Raw genomic sequence first — 21,806 nt, forward strand, 5'->3', positions numbered from 1 at the left:
CTCACGGCAAACAAAATGGCGGCGCTGGCCCCTCCACGCCCAAGGGCTGATCCTGCTGCCAATCACCCGCCAGCCTATCAGAGCTCGCCGCGGGCCCCGAAGGCCCCGCCCCCGCGAAAAGCGCGGGAAAGCGTGAGGGCTGAGGAGGAGGCCGGCGAGGTCTGAGGAGCCGGAGTGTGTGGGCTGGTCTTCGAGCCCCTCCTTGGATAAATCCACCTCAGACAGCCCGGTTCTACTTCAGTTAGCTCAGTTCCACTCATCCCCCATTCAGAAGGAACTTACATCACCATGCGAAAAAACTTGACTTCAATGTTAAACTCAACAAACGTGGCTCCCAAGCAGAGCCCTCCTGCTGGCCTCACAGCCCGAGTTTCATACCGTGCCTGTGGCCAGATTATCCCGAGGGAAAGCCCTTAGTCCCGGATTACACTGTTGTGCTCGTTAGTATGCAGAAAACACAGCAAAACCAAGCCTGTGTTGGTCAAACACATTAGGATGGATGTGCAGTGGTAAATTCTAGGAAAATATCTTTTATGAAGAGACCTTGATGGTCTTTGGCAATAGAGAAGGAAAAGCACCGCACAATAAAGTGATGGGAAAAGGTGGAAAAATTAAATTAGAAAGCAACCCCCTGAGTGTCCACTGATAGCTCATTTCCTCTAATTTTTTTTTTTATTATTATTTTTTTTTTTTTATTCAGGAAGGACTGTCAGTTCAATCTGTGGGCTCACAGGAGCTTCCCTGATCCATCAGGGCTCCGGGCACGAGGCTGGGTGAGCCGCCCGCCTGCAGTGCTGCCCCCGCACCCGCCAGGGCTGGAAAACCTCCCTGGATTAAACTCTTATGTTAGGCACCTCCGAAGTGTCTAAAGTTAGGCTGGATGAATGTGAGCCAAGCTGTTGAACAGATGGAGTGAAATCCTCCTCTTGATAACAGGAACTTTATATCACTGCCACAGATAAGAAGGGCAGCTAAAAAAAGTCAGGGAGGTAGTTATATAAATTTCAAGACGGCTTACCAGCAATGCTTAAAGGTAAAACTTTCCGATAGATCCTGAATATCCACTTCCAGCTGTGGACCCTGAGCTGCCAAGAAGTTCTGCAACACAAATGAGATTGTGACACTTGAGCTCCCACACTGAGACCATTGGAACTTAATGATACAGCACAAACACGCAAAGCATTTGGAAGCTGGAGCCTGGGGCACAGGAGATTAATCCCAGCATCAGCACACTGGCACTGAGCTGGAGCTCAGTACTCAAACCCAGCTCAGGCACATGTGAACAGAAAGGTGACTGACTACCGGATAATAACAACCTCATTAATGCCCCAAATGCTTCCAAACACACTCATTCCTTTTCTCTTACAGGGCTGAACAGTACTTGTGCTTACAGCAGCTCTGACTCAATGTGGTTTTCTATCTTCCTTATTCACAGTTTTGAGTATCTGCAAATTCAATTTCATCATCTTAAAACTGACCTGCTTCCTTGTCTTTCACATGTAATTGTGCTTCCAAAGGTGCACATCTCAGCACTGGATTCATTTTTCTTAATTAACTGTGGATATTTTAGATGGACTTGGATGTGAAATACATTGCTAATATTCATTTCTGAGCACCAAAACCCTCAGGTAGGCATCTAAAATAATCCATGACTGGAAACTGACTATAAAGTGCTTTGGATGCAATGCCGTGAAGCAATTATGCATGTTCTGCATCCATACTAAAAGGGGAATATATGTTGCATGCAATCTGAAGATAATTTTTATTTAGAGACTAGAAGAAATCCAAACAATAAAGCAGCTTTTGCTTTTCCTTTAAGTACCTCATTTTTGGAGGAAAGTACACTATTACACTATTTCCCAGACCCTTTGAGGAAGACAAGTGGATGAAGTGTTCTTGGGTTGCTTCCTCCTGTCCCCTACTTACCTTTAAACTTTCTCTAAAGGTTGCAATTATTGAGAAACTGCAGAGCTGCCCTTACCAAGGGATGCACCTCTGGGAAGACAAAGCAGTGGAGACCAAGCACAACCACATAATACCATTCTCTTAAAGCAAAATATGGCTGGAAAAGTGGCATCACAGCAGCCTCCTAGAGCAGGGCTGCTTTCTGAGCCACCTTTGGTGGTTTTGGTGACGAGAATCCATTTGTTCTCCTGATTATCTCTGCAGAACACAGGGCTGAGGAGCAGAGCTGCCCTGTGACCCAGTTAGTGCAGCCACGGCTACAAAACCCTGCTGAAGATGCCATGAACCACACTTGACCCCAAATTTGTTACTGATGGTGATAAGCAGAGATAGCCTACATTTATTTTGCAGATTCAAGCAGAATTCGGAGGGCCAGGGGAAAAAAAAAAATGTTCTAAATTGGATATGTTTGAGAAATACTGAGTCACAAGTTTCAAGCTGCACAAGGTCATTTTTGCAGTTTCTTTTTTCAAAGCAAACCCTAGATTTTATTATATAAAACCAGTGTTGGCAGCACTCAGAACATGCAGTCTTTTTTAGCAAAGCCCTTTGCAGCATGACTGTGGTTTCAGTCTTGGAGAAGCCTGCAGATGCTACTGCTTCTACTTTAAGAAGAGAATTAGCTTTATATTGCAAAATATTTAATAATTTTCTGTTCAAATGAAATGAAACAACAAAATAGTTATACAATTTTACTAGTTTATATTTCAATTCATAAAGTATACACACTGCAACTATGCTACCACAATGTCCACGCACCTAATATTGATGGAGTTACAGTATTTTTTTTTTGGTATTAAACAATAGAGATAATGTATGCAGTTAAGGAAAAAAGCTTGGACATAGCATGTTCTATCCTGTAGTTACAGAGTACATTAGCTAGCATTAGTACAGTAAACAAGAAAAAGTTAGAAATACAAAATAAACCAAATATCTTTATATACAAACCAGTGCCTCTTATTGTTACCAGCTTATACTCACACTGCACACAAAATTTATCCACTGATGCAATAGATACTTCAGCATAACACAAAACCATTATAAATTAAAAAAATTACAAGGTGCAAAACTCCATTCTACAGCTTTCTGGTGAGAACTCAATACAATCCAAGGAATGAGAACTCCAAGCACGTTTAGCACCTATTAGTGCAACTGCATTGAGCGTGAAAAATGACCTACACCACCTCAGAACGCTACCAGGGAAGTGAGTTGGACAGCTAGAGATGCTCGCAGCTACACTCACGCTGTGATTTTTGCCTCATATATATCTCAGTTTATTGTTTCTTTGTCCCATTCATACCTATGTGCAAAACTCAAACCTGGGAGCTCTGTCGGAGCTCCGCAGAAGGCCTGCTACAGCCAGGTAAAAACAAACAAACAAAAACAAAACAGAAACCTGACAAAACCCAGACAGACTCCATTGAATGTCAGACCATCCACATAATTCATATTATCAGCAGTCCTGGTGCTGGGGATTTGATTGCTGTTGATATGTGGATCAAACAATATGACACAAGTGAAACGGAAATTTGCCCACAATTCCGATTATTCTTGTCTAGCACTTCGACAAGTCTCCCAGCCTCCGGTGGCGAATTTGTTTGGCAGCCTGTGCCAAAAAAGCCCAGAGTTGCATAGAATTGATTAGTAACAGAAAGAAATGCCAAACACAGAGAGATGGATGCTGCATCTACTAAAACAAAGTGGGGTTGCTCGACAGGAATGCTGAAATCATCCCCATTCATAAAGCAAAACATGTCACCTCCTACTCTCCATTTCCTACCTCTGGGGACTGCTTTCTGGCACTGATGTAGTTCTTGATAAACTTGTATTTTTTTGTTGCATTTTTTCCTTTTTTTTTTTCTTTTTTATTTTTAACTTTGTTAGTGACACTTTTCCTTTCAAATAAAATATTAAAAAAGGTTATAACTGTAAAAAAAGCTATCATATGTAAACTTAACAATTAGGGTTTGGTAAGTTCTCGTACCTAGTCTGTGAAAAGCCTCCAGCCAGACGCAGAATGGAGTGTTTCTCTGAAGAGCTTCAACCTAGCTACATCACCTGTTAAATATCAGTAGTATGAACATCCCATGTCTAGCAATAAAAACTCTCTTGTGTTTCCATCCTCTTTATCACTGACCTATTGAAATCCTGACATGCTGTGTTTCTATTATATTTACATTCTGGTCCTCTCATGTCTCAGAATTAAACATCTGGCCAAGGAAGGCAACAAAAGGTGTTGTGTTAAGAAGGTGTGTTTGACAGAACTGCTTTTCAACAAGTCTCTTTTCCTTGGACTCCAGTCACTGTTTTTATAGAGCTTATTGTTCTATTGAACCATGTTTTCTTTGCAGCTTGTACTTCATTCAGGGCCAGACCCAAATGGTGCTCCAAATCCTGCAAACAGAAGAGTAATTTCATTATTTTGTTACATATTCACAGCACAAGGAGTTAAACCTAGAAGGCTCTAGAACATCTACAAACTCTTGGCCATTTAAGAAGTTAAACAAGTCTTACATAAATTAAAAGCAGCGCAATAAGCTGACAAAGAGAAAAAAAAAGCTTTGAAAAGCAAAACAAGACTTGTGTCATTGCCCTTAGTGAAACATTCTGCTTTCTTCAATACATCCAAACTCTTTAATTCTCTTCCATCTGAAGAGGAGCTACTCCCACAGGAAGTGGACTTTCTACAAACTAATTTTTACGTTTCTGTGAAAAAGCTGCACTGATGTATCAGTTTTAGGCTAAAAGCACAATGTTGTCATATTTTACAGAAATACTTCAGGTACCTGGAGTGCTTTGCAATCGTGTTTTAAGAAACATGTCTAACATTTGTCAATGTTACTTCTTCATTTAGCACTGATTGTGAGATAAAGACATGCATGATTCAGTACTCTGTCAGAGCTTGGGCTCCTTCCAAGCAGTTGCAGGAGATCAGGCAGCCAGCACTGCACTGCAGACAGGCAGATGTCTGGAAGCTGTAGTGGCTGCTAAATACAGTTCATGCAATTTCAATTATATCGTCTGCATACAGCAAGTTTCAGACGCAGTGTTTGGTTAAATAACCCATGCAGGAAATAGCAGGTTATGGTTTCAACCAACAGGATCTGTTCCAATCCCTCTACAACTCACACACACATTTTTCTAGGAATGCAGACACGCTGTACAGACTACAAAACAAACTTCCAGAGCATTACCTGTATTTTACATTCCGCCTCCACAAGCTGCAGCTTGGTCTGGGCCAGCTCAAGCTCCATTTCCCTCAGCTGGTTCTTCAGCGTTTCCTTCTCCTCATCCGTGTCCTCGTCTGAACCATCCTTGGCAGTGCTGGCAGCCTTCACACGGCCTTCCTTATTGAAGAACTCGCGGCAGTGCTCGCAGTCATCCACCTTTTGCTAAAGTAAACACCTGGCTGTGAGCGACGTGCTGGGGATGTGATGGAAGCCTGTTCCTGCCTCTGCTCTGGGAGAGCAGCTCAACACCAGAGAAGCCACTCATGGGAACTTTTGGAGAGGCCCAGATGAGCAGGAGCTCCTGCCAGCCCCAGACTCATGGCTTTGGAAACACTGCTGTGTTATTTTGCTCCAGTAAAGGACTCTGTCCCACCCCCCCATTACTTTAAGGTAAAAGACATTCAGAGAATCTCTTCCAGAAAAAAAAAGACCCCTCAAAAATACCCCAGCATCAACATTAGCATGTAACCACTACGGCATCAGAGGGCTCACCTTTTCCCACAGATCTCCCCCTTATAATCTTCTATCTATAACTCTCAGCCACTATTTTTGTAATGAAATAAATTGTGTGTCTGCTGCTATGATTTTGCTAAGAGATTGAAAGATTGTGGACAGTGGATCTATCTGGTCTCTTACCCGTATTTTCTCAATTTCAGCTTTATTTGCTGTTTGTTGCTTTTCCAGTCGCTCACTCAGCTGGGAACAAATCTGACAAGCAAAATTATGTTACCAGATCATTCATAAATGTAAATTCCCTCCCAAATGTATGCTAAAGCACAAATAAATGCTGCTGCAATATTAACATGGATAGTCTAAGGACTCTTAGAAAGCTAGAAAAATTGGGACACTCCATTAAGCTGTCTCACTGTACATTTTTCCATTCTCTACATATTCTTCTATCCCCACAGGAAAAGGTGCAGTTCCAACATAAGTTATTAACAGTTTGGCCCTGCTAAAGGGGCCAGAAAAGGTTAGGAATAGCATGGCCCTTTTGTTGCCTTTGGGAAAAAAGAACAGGCAAGACAGAGTAGTAAGAAACCCTAATTCATTCCGTGAGACCTGATATGGGCCTGCTAAAGGGACACATGAATTTGCTCCCTTGATATCTTCTGATCAGGAGCTTGATTGCCAAAGCAAAGCCTTGAAAGGAGAAAGGCATCTCTTTTTTTTTATTTCTGAGGTGCATTTGATTGACAAAGAAAAGGTGAGAGCGAAGCTTTTTTTGGCATGAGGTGAACCTTTGATATCCAAGAGCCCGTTTAAACAAGGTTTGGCTCTAACTGCTGATCTACAAATACCTGCATCAGGGGCAAACAGGACTGACCACTTCAGGATCTTGGCCAAAGAAAATGCAAAACCAGCCACAGGCTTCCCATTTAGAACAGCTAAATTGTGTCTTCAAATGCATGGCACAGATGACATTGATTTCCAGAAATCTCCTAAAATACCTGGAAGTCTTGTACTTCAATAACAAACCACATCATCATGAAGTTGTACTTACCTGTTTGTAGTCACCAATAATAGAGCTGTTCTTTCTAATCTCCGACTCTGCCTTGTCTAGTTCCCTACGACACATTTCCTTCAGCTGTAGGGACAAAAAAACAAGACAAAAAGGAAAGGGTTTATATGGCTGTAGTCAGGGAAATACCCAGGTGTTATTTCCTCCTTCTCCTTAACCTCACTGCTCTGCTCTACTCTGGGATCCAGAGTCCAGCTCAGCTCCATGCAGGCAGAGAAAAGCCAGGCTTTGGTGGCCATCATTGACAGAACAGTGGAGTAGCCAAGGAAAGGAAGGGTTCAAAAAGTGCTGACAGCTGAAGTCCTGCACTGCCTCTCTGTGCAGCATCTGGCACAGGCTGTGACTTTGTGATTTCAAGTTAAAAATTCTCCACCCTATGAAGCACCTGGCAGGAAAATGCCAAATTCTGCTTTGCTGACGTCCTTTACACCACGGAATAGGGACAAACATGACTTAGAACATTAAGCCCTTCCCACACTTGTCACTTTTTATTTTTATCATTTCTGTACTGTACAGAACAGTGAGAATGACAGAAATGCCCCAACCTGAGCAGATTCTTCCTCCAGGCGCCTCTTTTCTTCTTCTGCATCAATCAGCTTCTGTTTGGTCATTAGCAGCTCCTTATTGAGGGCATCTGCCTTCTCCTCTGCCTGAAACACAGAGTGAAGGCTGAGCAGAAGCTGTGCCTCCACCAGGACAGAGACAAGAGTGCAGCCATTCCAGTCTTACTAAGGTTTAGTTCACTGTTATCAAAAACAGTAAAACTTTATTCTGAAAATTATTTTTCTGAAACTTCCCATCTGCAATAGGCAAGGCAGCAACACATCAAAATTAACAATATGTACCACTGTATTCCAGCCCTCCAAAATGCCTCCCTGAATTCAGTGGTTAATTTTAGCAAAACTGGAGTTGGGATTGCTGCAAAGAAATCCAATACCAAAAATAAGTTTCATTTTCTTGTCCAGTCTGGAAGTTGACCAATACATTCTGAAGACAACCAAAGGCCCAGAACAGCTCACAATGAGCAAGATCAATAAAAGACTATAACCAGCTCAGACCTAAGTTTAATTTGCAAACATTCAACCTTGTAATGAAAACAGAATTAATGAAAAATGCCTCTAGAACATTTAAAAAGCCCCCTGAACTCTTATGACACTTCCCAATGGCTGTGATACCATCCCAGAAAATACTGCATGAAAAACTGAGCTGCCAAAGCAATCACAGGTCAGGCCCCTCTCTCCTTCCTCCTTAAGGGAAAGAAATGTCCCACCTGAAACCAACAAATCCCTTTTTACTGCAGTTTTTTAAGTAGAAAAATATATTGTTGAAAAATTTCAAGCTCTTTATAAACTACTAAAACTCTGCAAAGTTAAGATATCTTTTCCTGTCTCATACACACAACACAGCACTTCCCAATAGGTGTATGGATTCTACATAAAAATAGATCAATAACTCAACTGATATATAAAATCTTCTGAAAGTAGCTGTACCAATTCCCTTCAAAGAAAAAAAATCAAAAAGTGAATTTTAGTCCCTTAAAGTCCTGCTGATCCTTTAAAACAGACGGCAAAGGTAAAGAGAACATCTTTTCATTACAGATGGGGTTTAAGCTGTTTTAAAGTTAAAGAACACTGGGATGTAGGAGCCCAACAACAGTAGAAAAATGAAGCCTATTTTCTGCTCTAGTGAAAGGATATTAAGGAAATTCTTGTATTTCCAAATGCTTTGTTTTGATCTTTTAGGTTGCAGATTTCAGACATGCCATGTAGGTATCAGAAAAGGTGTGTTAAAAAATGTCCTTTGGTACTTTCCTTTCAGGACCTCAGGCTGGCAGAATGAAGCTTATCACTTCAGGATCCAATTAGAAGAATTAATCATGTCCTAAAGTAGAATCAAACCTACCTATCTCCTCCCAGGGGATAACCCAAATGCTGCCAACATCATTTGCCATCTTTGGATACAAGACCATTTTATATATCAAATTTAGCATATCAATTTTGCCTAAGTTTGTTCCTCTCCCAGCTCTCCATTAAAAGAAAAAAAAAATAAAAGTATAACTGTGTCTCATACAGGCTCAAGCAGCCACAAACAACAGCTAAAAACTGATAGAAAAAGCTTCTTCAGGACAATTTTTGCCGGAGTTCACGTCCTGAGCGCCACTGCTGGGCTATCACCAGTGTGAAGCTTCTGGGAGCTTCACTAATGAAGGAAAAATACTCAGGTAAGAGGAGGTGAACATACCAATGTGTGGGGAAAACCTGCTTCTAGAACATTCTTCTATGATCCACTTTTTAACACCTAAGAACAGGAGATGTAATAAACCCAAAAGTCATGAACCAAACCTCATTAAAGCAACATTCACCCATTGGCATCAACATTTACTATGAATAGTTTTCCAACAGCAAGTTTCCAGGAGACCGTGGGAAACCTCAAATCGTCTGAGGCAGATCCAATGAAACATTTTAAAGCCTGTCAGCTCCTGCACTGCGCAACTTTCAGAAGTCATTTTCCTTTGAGATTTCAGAAATGCACTTATCTTGGTGCAGAACAAGAATGGCAAAACATGAGCACTTGAACTCTTCCCCTCATCTCCCCAAGCAGACAGACTAAATGTGTTGTAGCCTCCCCTGTGCTAGAGATGCCAGTACCTTTCTGTCTCTGCACGTCCTGGAAAAAAAGAAAAAGCATATCCTAATAAAATCTCCCACAGCTGAATATGTAAAGAAGGGAGTGGGACAGCAAGCTGAAAAAAATTCCTGTAACACAAAGCAAACCTGAAGTTTCCTCCTGAGAGCTATTGATTTGGAAACAGCCCAGGATGAGGAGTTCACACAGGCAGATTCCAACAAGCCAAAAGGAAACCACAACATTTTCAGAGTTGCCTGAGGTACCTGAGAACCTGATCCATGCAGAGCCAGACAGACTCAGACTTTCAAGTTTATCAGGCACTTGGCAAAGCCTGTCTGCTGTGAAATTGTATTCATAAAAATCCCAGGAAAACACAAGCCAGCATCCATGTTATGATCTCTGTGATGGTTCAAAGACTTGACACACCTCCTGCTAGACTTCCAAAGAGAAAAGAAAGAAACTACTCAAGTACAGGCTCTCCTTTCCCTCCAGTCACTCTGAATGCTTTTCAGAGTAATGAGTATTTCAGTCAGCACTCCTGTTTCCCATGGACCTCTGTCCCAGGCCTATACATAGTCAGTGTGCAATATGGATGTGGAGGAAGGAATCCTGCCCCACACAAAAAAAGTGCTCCATGTGTCTCCTCTCCAGTGAGAGAAAGAACAAGGAGTCAGCCCTTGTCTGCCCCAGACAGCCTGAGGACATGACTTACATTGTCCAAGTCCTTCCTCAGTGCAATCTTGCTGGTGACCAGCTCGTGGGCGAGGTCGTCGTTCTCCTGCTCCAGTCTCATGTTGGCTTCCTGCAGGCGCCGGTTCTCGCGCTGGGGGGACACAAAGGGGCTGCCCAGGTGAGTGTCTGCCACACACAGCTTCCTGTGCCTGCACACAAATGCCCACCTTGCATCTCCAGGATGCAAAGACAACTCTAACTGCATAAAATTCCCCGGGACAAAACTACAGCCATAGCGTAAATGTAAAATAAATACAGGATTAGCCTTGAGAAGACACCAGGTACCAGTAACTCTGCTCAGCCATTACTTGTTGAGCTACAGAAATGTTTTTGAAGCCTGCAATAGTAGGGATATCATTGTGCCATCGATACCTTGCCAGGAGTTTCCTACAAGTACTGCTTTTCTTGGCTAAGAATTGAATTTGCATGCTAGAAACAGGTAAGAGATGAGAATCCTGGGAAAAATACTCAATTTTCTCCTGTTACAACTCCCAGCACACAGATGGATACTAAAGAAAGTTTATATAAAACTTCTCTGATTAATGAATTTATTGTATCTATGTCTCTGTGTAATTGTGGTATGTGTATGCATACATAACTTTACATGTGTAATTCATGCCTGTATTACATTTATTTGGTAAATAAACTATTTATAAAAGTATATGTTTACTGCAGTACACATCAGTTGAAACTATGAAGAGGAGTAAAGGCGGAAGCATAACCATGGAAGGCAGAGTTAGAATCAATCAGGCATTTCCTTTCTGTTCACGGCTTGTGCTGCAGTCAGCACGTTAAACAGGCTCTACTGAACCAGCTCTATAAGCCCAAATAAAAATTCATACTATTCCTTTTCTTGCACAGCTGGGCTCACAACAACCCCATCCTGATCAATGTTGCCAACAGAGAGACATTCCCTTCATGCTCATGGAGCTGATTCCCCTGTTGCATTCAAATTGGTCAGAAAACAAAAACAGCTCAAAAAAGAGTCAAAGTTCAATTTGCTGTTTGTTAAGACTGGAGAAGGTAAAGCATTACCTCAAATCTTTCTATAGGATCCTCCTGTTGAGCCTGCTGCTCTCTCATGGTATGATATTCCTTTTCATATTTCTTCAGCTTCTTCTGGCTAATCTAAATTAAAGCAGCCCATTAGTTCCTGCCCAGAACATCAATAAAAGAACACAACACACACAGGGTTATGGAACAAGCTTCAGGCAACTCCTGCCTTCTACAAAGCACAGCTCAAGGCTTCACCCAGTTCTGAGCATCAAACCCTCAGGTGTGGTCAAAAACTCGGTTCCACTCAATATAATGACAGCAGCCTCCTCCTGTGGAATACAGGAAAGGTTTCAAAAGGCACCCAGAGCATCCTGCCCAAGCTCCCCTTGGTGCTGCACAGCTCCCTGGTGCTCCACACACTGCAGAGCTTCAGCAGAACAGAAGAACCCTGCCAGACGTGGCTCATTTCTGGACTGGCCTGATGCTGAGCCCTCTTCAGCTGCTTTTTCAGCTGTAACATTTATCACCACACAGAAGCATTTGGTTTACTTTACATGAGACTGTAAATGCTGAAAGGGCAAGTGCAGGCTCAGCTGACATTTCTGCCAGTGTCACTCAAGCCCAGCAGAAAACAGCTCGAGCTGCTGAGGTGTCTGGGCAAGCAGCAGCACCTCAGTGCTCTGTCCCTGGCTCTGACACACACAGCCCCAGCAAAGCCATCCTCACAGCCCCCCAGATTCCCCTTCTGTGACAAGGGACAGAAAGGGGATGTTGAATTCAGTATTTTGTGTCTGGAATTCCAGTCCTGCAGGGACAGGGAACACCAGGGAAGCTGTAACAGATCCTGACCAGCCTGGTGTCACCTGTGCCAGAGGTTACAATGGTTTAGCAACACAGACCACGCCAAGATCACTGTGAGCATTTCACATGCAAGGCATTATACATCTAAATGAAATCTCTAGCATTAAAAGTTGCACTTAAACATTTATTATTATCCCATTAAACCAAATACATTTAAAAGCTATGGCTAAGATTTCCTCTTTAAAAACCCTTTTCTGAGAAACAGGTTGAATTTTACATGAATAAATGACAGGCAGAATGGAAAACGTGTTTGGTTTCCCTGAAATCTGCTTTTCTCACTAACAACCTTCCTGGGAAGGAGCTGCAGAAAGTGGTGGCCAAGCTCCCTCTAGTGAGAGCTGACCAGAAACACCTCTCTGCACTCGGGGGAATATTTCATTGGAGATGCCAACCATTACCTGGAGTTGGTCCAACCACACCACAACTGCAGGAGTTATTCCTGAACTCCAGACACCCCTCTACAGAATTAACCCTTCGCTGACAATGGAGCCAGTAACTTGAGGAGGTTATTTCACTGCTCTGCCCCTGCTCAAACACTGCCCAAATTTTGGGGTTTCACACCCCAAATCTCCCACAAAATCTCAGATCCTGTGAAGCACCCACCATGCCAGAGGAAAGGAAGGCAGGCACACTACTGTATTTTCATTTTCTACTTTTCAAGGGCATTAAGCCATTTTTGCCTTTTTAGGTGGTCTTGAGCAGATTTGTCATTGTCATTAATTCTGGGCACAAGAGGCCTGGGGAAGTCAGCAGGGATTCTGGGTTTGCAGAAATGAACACTGATGTCCCACCACATTTTTTCAGGGGCACTGGAGGCAGCAGCAGCTCTGCTAACATCTGTTGCCCAGAGAGGTGAGCTCCCCATCCCTGGAAATGTTCAAGGCCAGGCTGGACAGGGCTTGGAGCAACCTGGGATAGAGGAAGGTATTCCTGCCATGGCAGGGGTGTGGAATGAGATGGGCTTTAAGGTCCCTTCTAACCCAAACCATTCTGTGATTTTATGACTTGACAGCAACACTGAGAAGTGACTTTAAGAATCTGGTGTTGTCTCCAGCTGATGACTTCCTGACCTCCTTTCCAGCAGAATGCTGTTCTAATCACAATGCCCTAGCCAGGCTACTTCTCCCTTCCTATAAATTATTTATTTTGATATCAGGCCCTTATCTGCTCAAAGAAACACTTCCAAATACAGAGCTGGAGATTTCCACTGACAGCAAAGGACTAATATTTTAGGTCAAGGAAAGAAACTATGTGCAGCACTCCCATCAAGATGGTGACAGAGAAGGGCTCTGTGCCGAGCCCAGCAGTGCTCCCTCCACAAGCTCCCCTCTAACCCAGCACTCCAGGACACCGTGGGCAGCCTGGCTGTGCCCACTCAGAGACTGCTTGTGCCCCTCCACACAGCACTGGGAACACAGGCAATTTTGGCAGAGTGGGAAGAAGAACAAGTTGTTATTTGGAAACATAAAAGGCAAATGCACTCATTAGGATGATGTGAACCAGATGCATGTGGAACATTTAATCTGTGGCTAATGCTAAATGATTAGAGAGATAAAATAGCTTTATTCTTGATTATTGTTTAATTTCTACATTAGTTTCACCAAGTTATGCTTGAACTCTGAGCAGAATACTGGTATCCACACTGCTACTGTACCTGGATCACAAAATGCCTGGAATGTTAACATACCAGGGAAGTTGTGTACTTCCACACTGACACTACAAAGAATTCCTCTAGGGAATTTAAGGAAAAAGGACACTTTGAACCATATCAGTGTATTTGACTCCAAATTAATCTCCATTATGACAGCCAATTAACCTGCATTTACCCTTGGAGCTGGAGCCAGGAGCTGCTCCCAGGCTGAGAACAGCAGTCCCTCCCAGCTCACCTTCATGTTGCAGGCCAGCTCCATCAGCTTCTTGGCGTTCTCCTCGGAGCGGTACCGCTTGGGCAGCTGCACTCGGAAGAACTTTAAAGCCCCTTCAAAGTCAGTCAGCAACAAATCATCCTTGGTAGTCTGAAAACAAGGAAAGGAACACCAGTAAAAGCCAATTTTTTACAATTATTGAATACCAGAGACAATAAAAAATTTATTATAAAATAAATAAAATAAAAAAAAAATACTGCAGCTTTGGAAAGCTGCTTCTTAACCTTCTGCAAAGAGTGTTTCTTTCTATTTCTGCAACCTTTTATTCCACCCCCAAAAAAAGCACTGTGCTGCACAGGATATGCCAGATTACAGCACGTGTGCCACAGGCAGTTGTTAGCTTCTCAAAAAAACCAACGTATTTTTGTAACAGGCATCTTAATTTTTATATGGTGCAAGAAGATGCATAAACCAGTGTAACATTGTATACTCACTTTTAACAATCCCAGTGCAACATTGAAGATAACACTTATTCCCTGGAACGAAAAAATAATGACAAAATAATTAAATTTCTCAGTATTTACAAGTTTGGATAGGAATTTATTTGGTGGGTTTTGTTGTTTGTCTAGTTTCTGTGAAATGGGGAACCAGCATACATGTGTAACCAGATGCTATATAAATCAAAGACACAAAGAATGACTTTGCAAACAATCTTTACTGGAGAGTCATTATAGAGAGCAAAACAATCAACACTGGTTTTACCGCTTCCTTAGCAGTCTGAAACTCTAAAATTATGTTGAGCACTTTATTTCTTAATGAGTGGTTGGTCAGCTCAAGACAATTTAACTTTCATACAGCAACTTCTAAAAACACTGATTCAAATGCAGTAATATATATACCAATATATTAAATTCTGGTCTTCACAAACTGGGATAATTCATGCAATGAAAAAGAGTGACTCACTTTAGGACAGAGTCCCACAGCATCTATTCTGCCTCTACTGCTTAGAAGAGTTCTATTCATACTGTCCAATTAAATTAAATACAAACAGTTCTGTAGTCAGGAGTAGCTCACACCTTCTTCAGGGGTCCTACTCATAATCATGACACATTGCTCATCTTATTTCAAGATCCTGCCTTTCTTCTTCCCACCAAGTTATTCTTTCACTAGTACTTTAAAATGATGAAAAACCCCTTAAAACTTCTCTGTGAGCACATTTAGTATTTATGAATTGAAAATGTGTTTCTAAACAAACAAAAGTGATTTTCTCCATACCATCTGCTGCTTTCTATTCCACTGGCACATGGACAAAGCAAGCAGCAGACACAGGGGAAGGGCAAAAACATTGACCAGGAGGTTTGTGAATGCTGAAAGCCTTCAGTAAAGGCAGGAAATCAGCCACTTCACAGGAACCAGTGCAGATCCAAGAAGAATGGATGCATAAAGTTACCCAGCAAATCATTAAATAACTCAAGGATGCTTCAGTACAAAATGGGATTTGCTCACTGATGGCAGTAAGTGCTGACTGCAATTACACTGCTTACCCACATACCACTACATACACTGTTCTAAACACAATTACAGACAACATCTCAATATAAAGAATTTTGCTCTCTAAATATAAGTTGTGAAATATAGAGAGACTTCAAATTTTCCAGGAGAAAAAGCTTCAAGCTTGTCAGATTACCAGCATGAGAGTTAGCTGGGTCATTTTATACACAATGGCCTCCATGCAATAATATGATAGGAAAAAAACCCTATCATTGTGTATAATGTGACTTCAGAAGAGAGGAACCCACATATTTGTGAATCAGCTCTCATCACACTGTAGAGTCTTCTCACATAGATTCACCAGTACCATAGGGAATAGAAGATTATAATCTTTTGTATAGCTATTGATTCTTAATTTGTTTCTTTAAAATGCTGAGAATCTTTATCATAGCAGAAATGCAACACTTTGACATAAAAATATCACATGCCTTGCTCTGAGAGAACAGATAGTAACAAGGACGTGAACCAAGATAGTGACAAACTGTCAAGAGCTGGGAGCTGTGCAAGTCTCCAATTATAACACATACCTCACACAGGAGTAAGTCAATAATATGGAAGACCATGTAGAGAGGGAATTTTGCAGTGAACAGGGTCAGGAACCACTGGGAAGCATACATGTGTGCTTCAAGGCTGATGTCCAGAAAGTGGTTATACAGATCAGGAATGTATTCCTAAGAGTAAAACACACAGAAGCACTGAAGGTTAATTTAGGCTATTTTGGAGCTGTAACTGAACCCTCAAAGTACAGAAGGAAGTTGGGTAGAGTGACCATCAGTGCAGGGTCCTGCACCCACCAGGTGTGACAGGAACAGGCCTGGGGGCCTCCTGAGGATGCCAAAGGTTTGTCCTGGGGTGGATGCCCAGCAGGACCCTGGGATTTGTCTCAGCAGGGCCCAGCAATGGCTGTGCTGACAGCAGAGCCACAGCAGAGCCACTGTCCAGCACATCTGCCTTCAGCAGCACCACACTGCTCCTGAGAGCACTGCTAGAACACCTGGGATGGCCCTTGCTCTCCACCCTTCCTCACACCTTACAAACACCATTCACCTTTCCTCACAGCTTACAAACACCATTCACCTTTCCTCACAGCTTACAAACACCATTCACCTTTCCTCACAGCTTACAAACACCATCCACCCTTCCTCACAGCTTACAAACACCATCCACCCTTCCTCACACCTTACAAACACCATTCACCCTTCCTCACAGCTTACAAACACCATCCACCTTTCCTCACAGCTTACAAACACCATTCACCTTTCCTCACAGCTTACAAACACCATTCACCTTTTCTCACAGCTTACAAACACCATTCACCTTTTCTCACAGCTTACAAACACCATTCACCTTTTCTCACAGCTTACAAACACCATTCACCCTTCCTCACAGCTTACAAACACTATTCACCCTTCCTCACACCTTACAAACACCATTCACCTTTCCTCACAGCTTACAAACACCATCCACCCTTCCTCACACCTTACAAACACCATTCACCTTTTCTCACAGCTTACAAACACCATTCACCTTTCCTCACAGCTTACAAACACCATTCACCTTTCCTCACAGCTTACAAACACCATTCACCCTTCCTCACAGCTTACAAACATCATTCACCTTTCCTCACACCTTACAAACACCATCCACCCTTCCTCACACCTTACAAACACCATCCACCCTTCCTCACACCTTACAAACACCATCCACCCTTCCTCACACCTTACAAACACCATTCATCCCACGAGAAAAAGCCAGAGCTGAATTGCAGGCTCGGGGCCGTTCACCCTCCCCGTGTGAGCCCCACCTGCATGAGGCGCTCCAGCTGATAGAACTTGCAGTGCAAATCTTCAAAGTTCTGTTTGAAAAGTTCCCTGAGTCCATACTCAAACATGATTTTGACCAGAACACTGAAAGCTTGCTCCTCAGGCATCTGTGAGACAGGAAGGTGGATTTAGCACCAAGCATTAGAACCTTTCACATCATGTCAATGTGCCTGGACCTCCCGTCTCCTTCTGACTGAAAGGTGGAATTGCCACTACTTTTTAATCCAGTTTAAATGTAAACAAGAGTATTATCACACAAAATGAGGTTTAGTGTTGTAAATGGCATTTCAGTGGAATAAACCACCTCTCAATCACTCAACTGAAAACACATCTTCCAGACATGAAGACCAAAGCAGTTTCTAGGTCTTTGTTCCAGAACCCATCAGAATCTGAATCTTACAGGTTTTGACCAGCCTAATCCTTTGTCAACTATGTAAAATAAGGCAGAAACAGTATTACTAGAGGATGTTGAACCAGATCTTTCCCTTATTCTTAATGATATATTTCCCTTTTTCAATGATATTGTTGCATTTTATGTTTATTTATTAGATGACATGAATAAGAGCCCAGTCACTGCTAACAGAAGCTCCACACCTCACAATTCAGCACTTGTTTGGGAAGTCCCTTTCCTGCCAAAAACTGGAGGAAAACTCAAAGCTCCTAAGTGTTTTGACATTTTTCCCTGCCCTTAAAATTCAGTTTTAATATTTCTGTAGAAAAGTCTGACTTCAGGTCAATTGCTGGTTTCTATAAAGGACAGAACATCCATCTCAAGTATTCTATTATTAATCTGCAGATGGAGTTTATTAAAACAGAAAACTTCGCTGAAGCATTCCAAACTGGTAGTGAAGGACTCACAGAAACTTAATTTCCTTTTCTGCAACATTTGTTTTTATTATTTATTTTCCCTAGCAGCCACACTCCAAAAGCTGACTTCAAAGAGAATCAAATAAAAAGAAACTTATTTGAAATTTAGCTTTTCGTTAAATGCATACATTATTCCCAGAAGCCACAAATATTGTTAAAGAGAGAACTCTGGAATAACACGTGGCTCAGTCATGAGAGTGAATCTCTCCAAGGCAAGGGACCCATGACAATGAAAATCTACAAGCAAGCACATCTGTTCCAGTAAAAGTGTTCAGTTCTCATAGCAGGAAGCGTTGCCCTTCTCTATCTGATTCAGTGAGGAAATAAAGAATTAATTGCTCATCTAGGAAATATTTCAGATTACAGTTACAAAGAACTAAAAGGTTGTTATCATCAATCACTTGGCTTTTGTTTCACAAGAATGGAGTTTACAATCTCTTCTGTATCCTCCCCTGACTTTACAGCAGTATGGAAAATCCTCCCCTGAAGGCCAGACTTCCTCTTCCACCAAAAACTGCAGAGAACTCTTCATGCTCAGCCCTCTATGGCAGCAACAGCTGGGGAAAAGAAACCTCAAAGCATTGCTGGGCTCAGGAACTCTGCAGTTCCAACTACCCTTGCAACAGAAACACTGACAGAAAGCAGACGTTACTTTGAAACAGAACAGTCTATAAATATACAAATACAGATTTCTAATGCTCTTGTACTTCCCAAGTGTGAGTGCATATAAAACTTTTGTTCCTGACAACCATAAATCTCTCTCTAGCTTCTGAACACACCAGCAATTAAAGGATATTACACTGATGAGATCACTTCTATCAACAGCAATTAAGTTTAAAAAAGCATAATACAGTTTCTTTTACAAATATGAAGGTATTATTGTATCCTTCCCTAACCTCTCAAACCAAGAAGCACAAAGACCTACAGGACAACAGCCCACAGGCAGCACAGCCTGCACTGAGACCTAACACTGACATCCCTTCAGTGTCCTAAATGCTCCTCTGTGTATACAGGACATGGCAAACACCATCTGTATTTCTGACTGATTCCAACAGAAACATCTTATAAAAAGCTTAAATCTGACCTTGAAACCCTGTAACAAAAACATTTACAGTGTTGTCTTATACACAAATTCCATGCCTACTACTGCTCCTGAGTGCAAGCCTGAATGGAAGGGGTCCTAGTACAGGAACACAAGAGCATGAAGTCCTTACAAACACCACAGCAAGTTTTAAACAATGTACTCTTCCCTGTCTAAAATCACTTTATTACTGACCAACGTGTAAATGGATGTGTGCCCTGCAACCCTATTAGCTCAGAAGTCTGTTCTAGGCAAGTGTAGTGACATTTATTCTGAAGTCTAAAACAGCTGAGGTAAAGGCACCACTTACATGTAACAGCAGCACAGCAGCGAGGAATGACTGGCCTTGGCAGTAGCCAATCTCTTCATCATACACAGAGTAGGCCTAGAAGAGGAATCAAGACTTTACTGGCACCTGTCTCAAGCTAACAAACAAAAATAAAACAGAGCACTGCACTGAACACAGCTCCATAAAATTCCCATGCATGGAGTGCAGTCACTGTCATTCTAACAAAGGGAAAATCTGTATGACAATCAAAGTGGGATATACAGAGGCAGGGGCTGGTTCCAGCGCTGCACTAACGTTGCTGCAGCTTATTAAACCACTTATCTGAATGCTTTTATCTCTAAACAGGTCCCACAGAGGTGTTAGGAAGAGGAAGAAACACTAGGAATTCAAAAGAAAGTGCTGGAAGCTTTAACCATTCCAGCTGAGATACCTGAATACACTGAGCTGTCCATTTTTGCTCATTTCTTCCTTTTAATATTCAGCTTCAGTGCATGCCTATGGCTTTACAACCTTTACGGAGGTACATAACATCTCCAGTTACATAATTTGTCCAGCTTGATCCAGGCTGACAGGTCAGGAATGATGTGAAGTCTTTGCACCAAACACATCAGTGCAGAGGAATCCAGAAGGGTTTTAGGTCTCCTGTGTCAGTACCCAGAAGGAGCCCAACAGCTACGACAGAGAACAGCCTGAGCCTGGTGCCAGAGGCTGTCCCCATGACACACAATGGTAACACATCCCCCTTCTTCTCAGCCAACAGTCACACTGCTGCTGATGTCTAATAAACCAAAACCACCAGAAGAATTTAAAGAATACCTTGCATATTTTGTACAGGGAGTCCTGGCCATCTCCCCCAGTATCTTTAAAATAATCATGAGCAGGGAACGTCCGATTGATGTCTCGGGTGATGGCACTGTCTTGTGGAGACTCCTATCAGAAAAAGAAAATAACATGCAAATGAAAACACATCAAAAGAATATAAATTACAATATGCTAGGATTGAGACTTGGGAGGTTAGCACTTGGTTCTGTGAACTGTTCTAAATTTAACAAATCCCAGTGTACCCCAGCAGAGCTGGCAGCTGCAGATTACAGCTGGGATAGATTTGGGTACCTCAGCACATCTGGGGAGGTCAGAGAGTGGCAGGAGTTCATACACAGACACACACACACACACCCTGCTTGTGTTCCAGGCCAGGACAGTGCAGATGCAGCCATCCCCCAGAGATTCCTGGATGCCAGCACTGCCCAGGCACACTCTTGGTATCTCACAACTGCAGGAGTCAGCTGTAAGCAGCAGCTGTCCAAAATGCTGTCCCTGAGGTTCTTCCTGAGGAACCACTCCTCATGCCCTCCTCAGAACTCAGCTAGAGAAAATAGATGAGTATGAGCCCTAGGGAGTGCCATAGAGGAAAACATGAGGGAATGCAGGGACAGGTCCTGTATGAGCTGGGATTTCAGCATAAAGAAGACAAAACTTTGTTTTCTACATCACTCTGACACTATCAGTTTCAGATGCCTTGGACATTTGGAAAGCTGAACAGTAAAAAAAAAATAAATAAAAAAATAGGGTTTAATCTATCCAAATAACCCACATTTCTGGATTTCTGGTAGGCAAGTGGAAAAAGGTTAGAAGTAAAAGATAGTAAAAAAAGTACACAATATAATCCATGTAAGAAACATTCAATACAGCTTGTAGTTCTTCACAAAATAATTTTTCAAACAACAACCACAACAAAATTACCACAGTGTGATTCATTTTCTCTTCTGATTTTAATCCAAGGTTAATGCTCCTCTCTGGGGCTTAACACAGACATTTGATTAGGAAAGCATTATGCTGCTATTAGAATCAAGACCAGATTGTTTTGGAAATTATATCAAAAGTACTGTTCAGCATTCCAATTTGGTAATAATTAACATGGTAAAGAGGTCTTGCTCATTATAAGGGAATCAGAAACAAACAAAATCCAATGCTCAATAAATGTCATATAAATAAACACCTTTTAAGTCAAAGACAATTATGCTAATGGCTGGCTGTCAACTTCAGCTGGCTTCGCAAGCAGGGTTAAGACAAAGCTCAGAAACAATTCCACAAACTTTAAACATGTGAATGCAGACTAAGTGATAACTTCTAGGTTCTTACAAGTTGGCAAGACTGATTTCCAGTGAAGTATTCCCAGGAGCACAGGTTCTGGCCACTGCCAGCAGCACCTGTGGTACCACACAAGTGCCTTTCCTGACAATCACCTGTGTTCTGCTGCAATGGCAAAATAATCTCAGATCCACTTGCCTTTTAATCCACTTATTTAACAGCAGAGACCAAAGCATCTGGTTGGAAACACTTAAGAGAGGATTCTCAAACAAATCATTCATTATGGCTAAAGAGAACTAATTAGTGGC

General features: G+C 42.1%; 2 protein-coding genes across 3 annotated transcripts in view; one reads left to right on the top strand and one right to left on the bottom strand.

Moving 5' to 3' along the window:
* Positions 1 to 8,549, top strand: part of STRBP (spermatid perinuclear RNA binding protein) — a 73,921-nt gene extending 65,372 nt beyond the window's left edge. The window contains exon 19 of the mRNA XM_058853413.1: positions 8,533 to 8,549. The gene's annotated coding sequence lies outside the window, so the exon portion shown is untranslated. The remainder of the gene's footprint in view (positions 1 to 8,532) is intronic.
* The window catches only part of RABGAP1 (RAB GTPase activating protein 1), a 63,735-nt gene continuing 44,573 nt past the window's right edge, over positions 2,645 to 21,806 (bottom strand). For both annotated transcript variants that reach the window (XM_058853408.1, XM_058853407.1), the window contains 13 exons: positions 20,224 to 20,337; positions 19,429 to 19,503; positions 17,152 to 17,277; positions 15,875 to 16,018; positions 14,291 to 14,332; positions 13,818 to 13,946; positions 11,110 to 11,202; positions 10,055 to 10,165; positions 7,260 to 7,364; positions 6,697 to 6,780; positions 5,832 to 5,903; positions 5,160 to 5,357; positions 2,645 to 4,359 (listed from right to left, as the gene is read on the bottom strand). In XM_058853408.1, coding sequence (XP_058709391.1) covers positions 4,237 to 4,359; positions 5,160 to 5,357; positions 5,832 to 5,903; positions 6,697 to 6,780; positions 7,260 to 7,364; positions 10,055 to 10,165; positions 11,110 to 11,202; positions 13,818 to 13,946; positions 14,291 to 14,332; positions 15,875 to 16,018; positions 17,152 to 17,277; positions 19,429 to 19,503; positions 20,224 to 20,337 — 1,416 coding nt within the window. In that variant the 3' untranslated portion in view covers positions 2,645 to 4,236. The remainder of the gene's footprint in view (positions 4,360 to 5,159; positions 5,358 to 5,831; positions 5,904 to 6,696; positions 6,781 to 7,259; positions 7,365 to 10,054; positions 10,166 to 11,109; positions 11,203 to 13,817; positions 13,947 to 14,290; positions 14,333 to 15,874; positions 16,019 to 17,151; positions 17,278 to 19,428; positions 19,504 to 20,223; positions 20,338 to 21,806) is intronic.

This window comes from Poecile atricapillus, chromosome 20 (assembly GCF_030490865.1).
Source record: "Poecile atricapillus isolate bPoeAtr1 chromosome 20, bPoeAtr1.hap1, whole genome shotgun sequence".
Taxonomy (NCBI): domain Eukaryota; kingdom Metazoa; phylum Chordata; class Aves; order Passeriformes; family Paridae; genus Poecile; species Poecile atricapillus.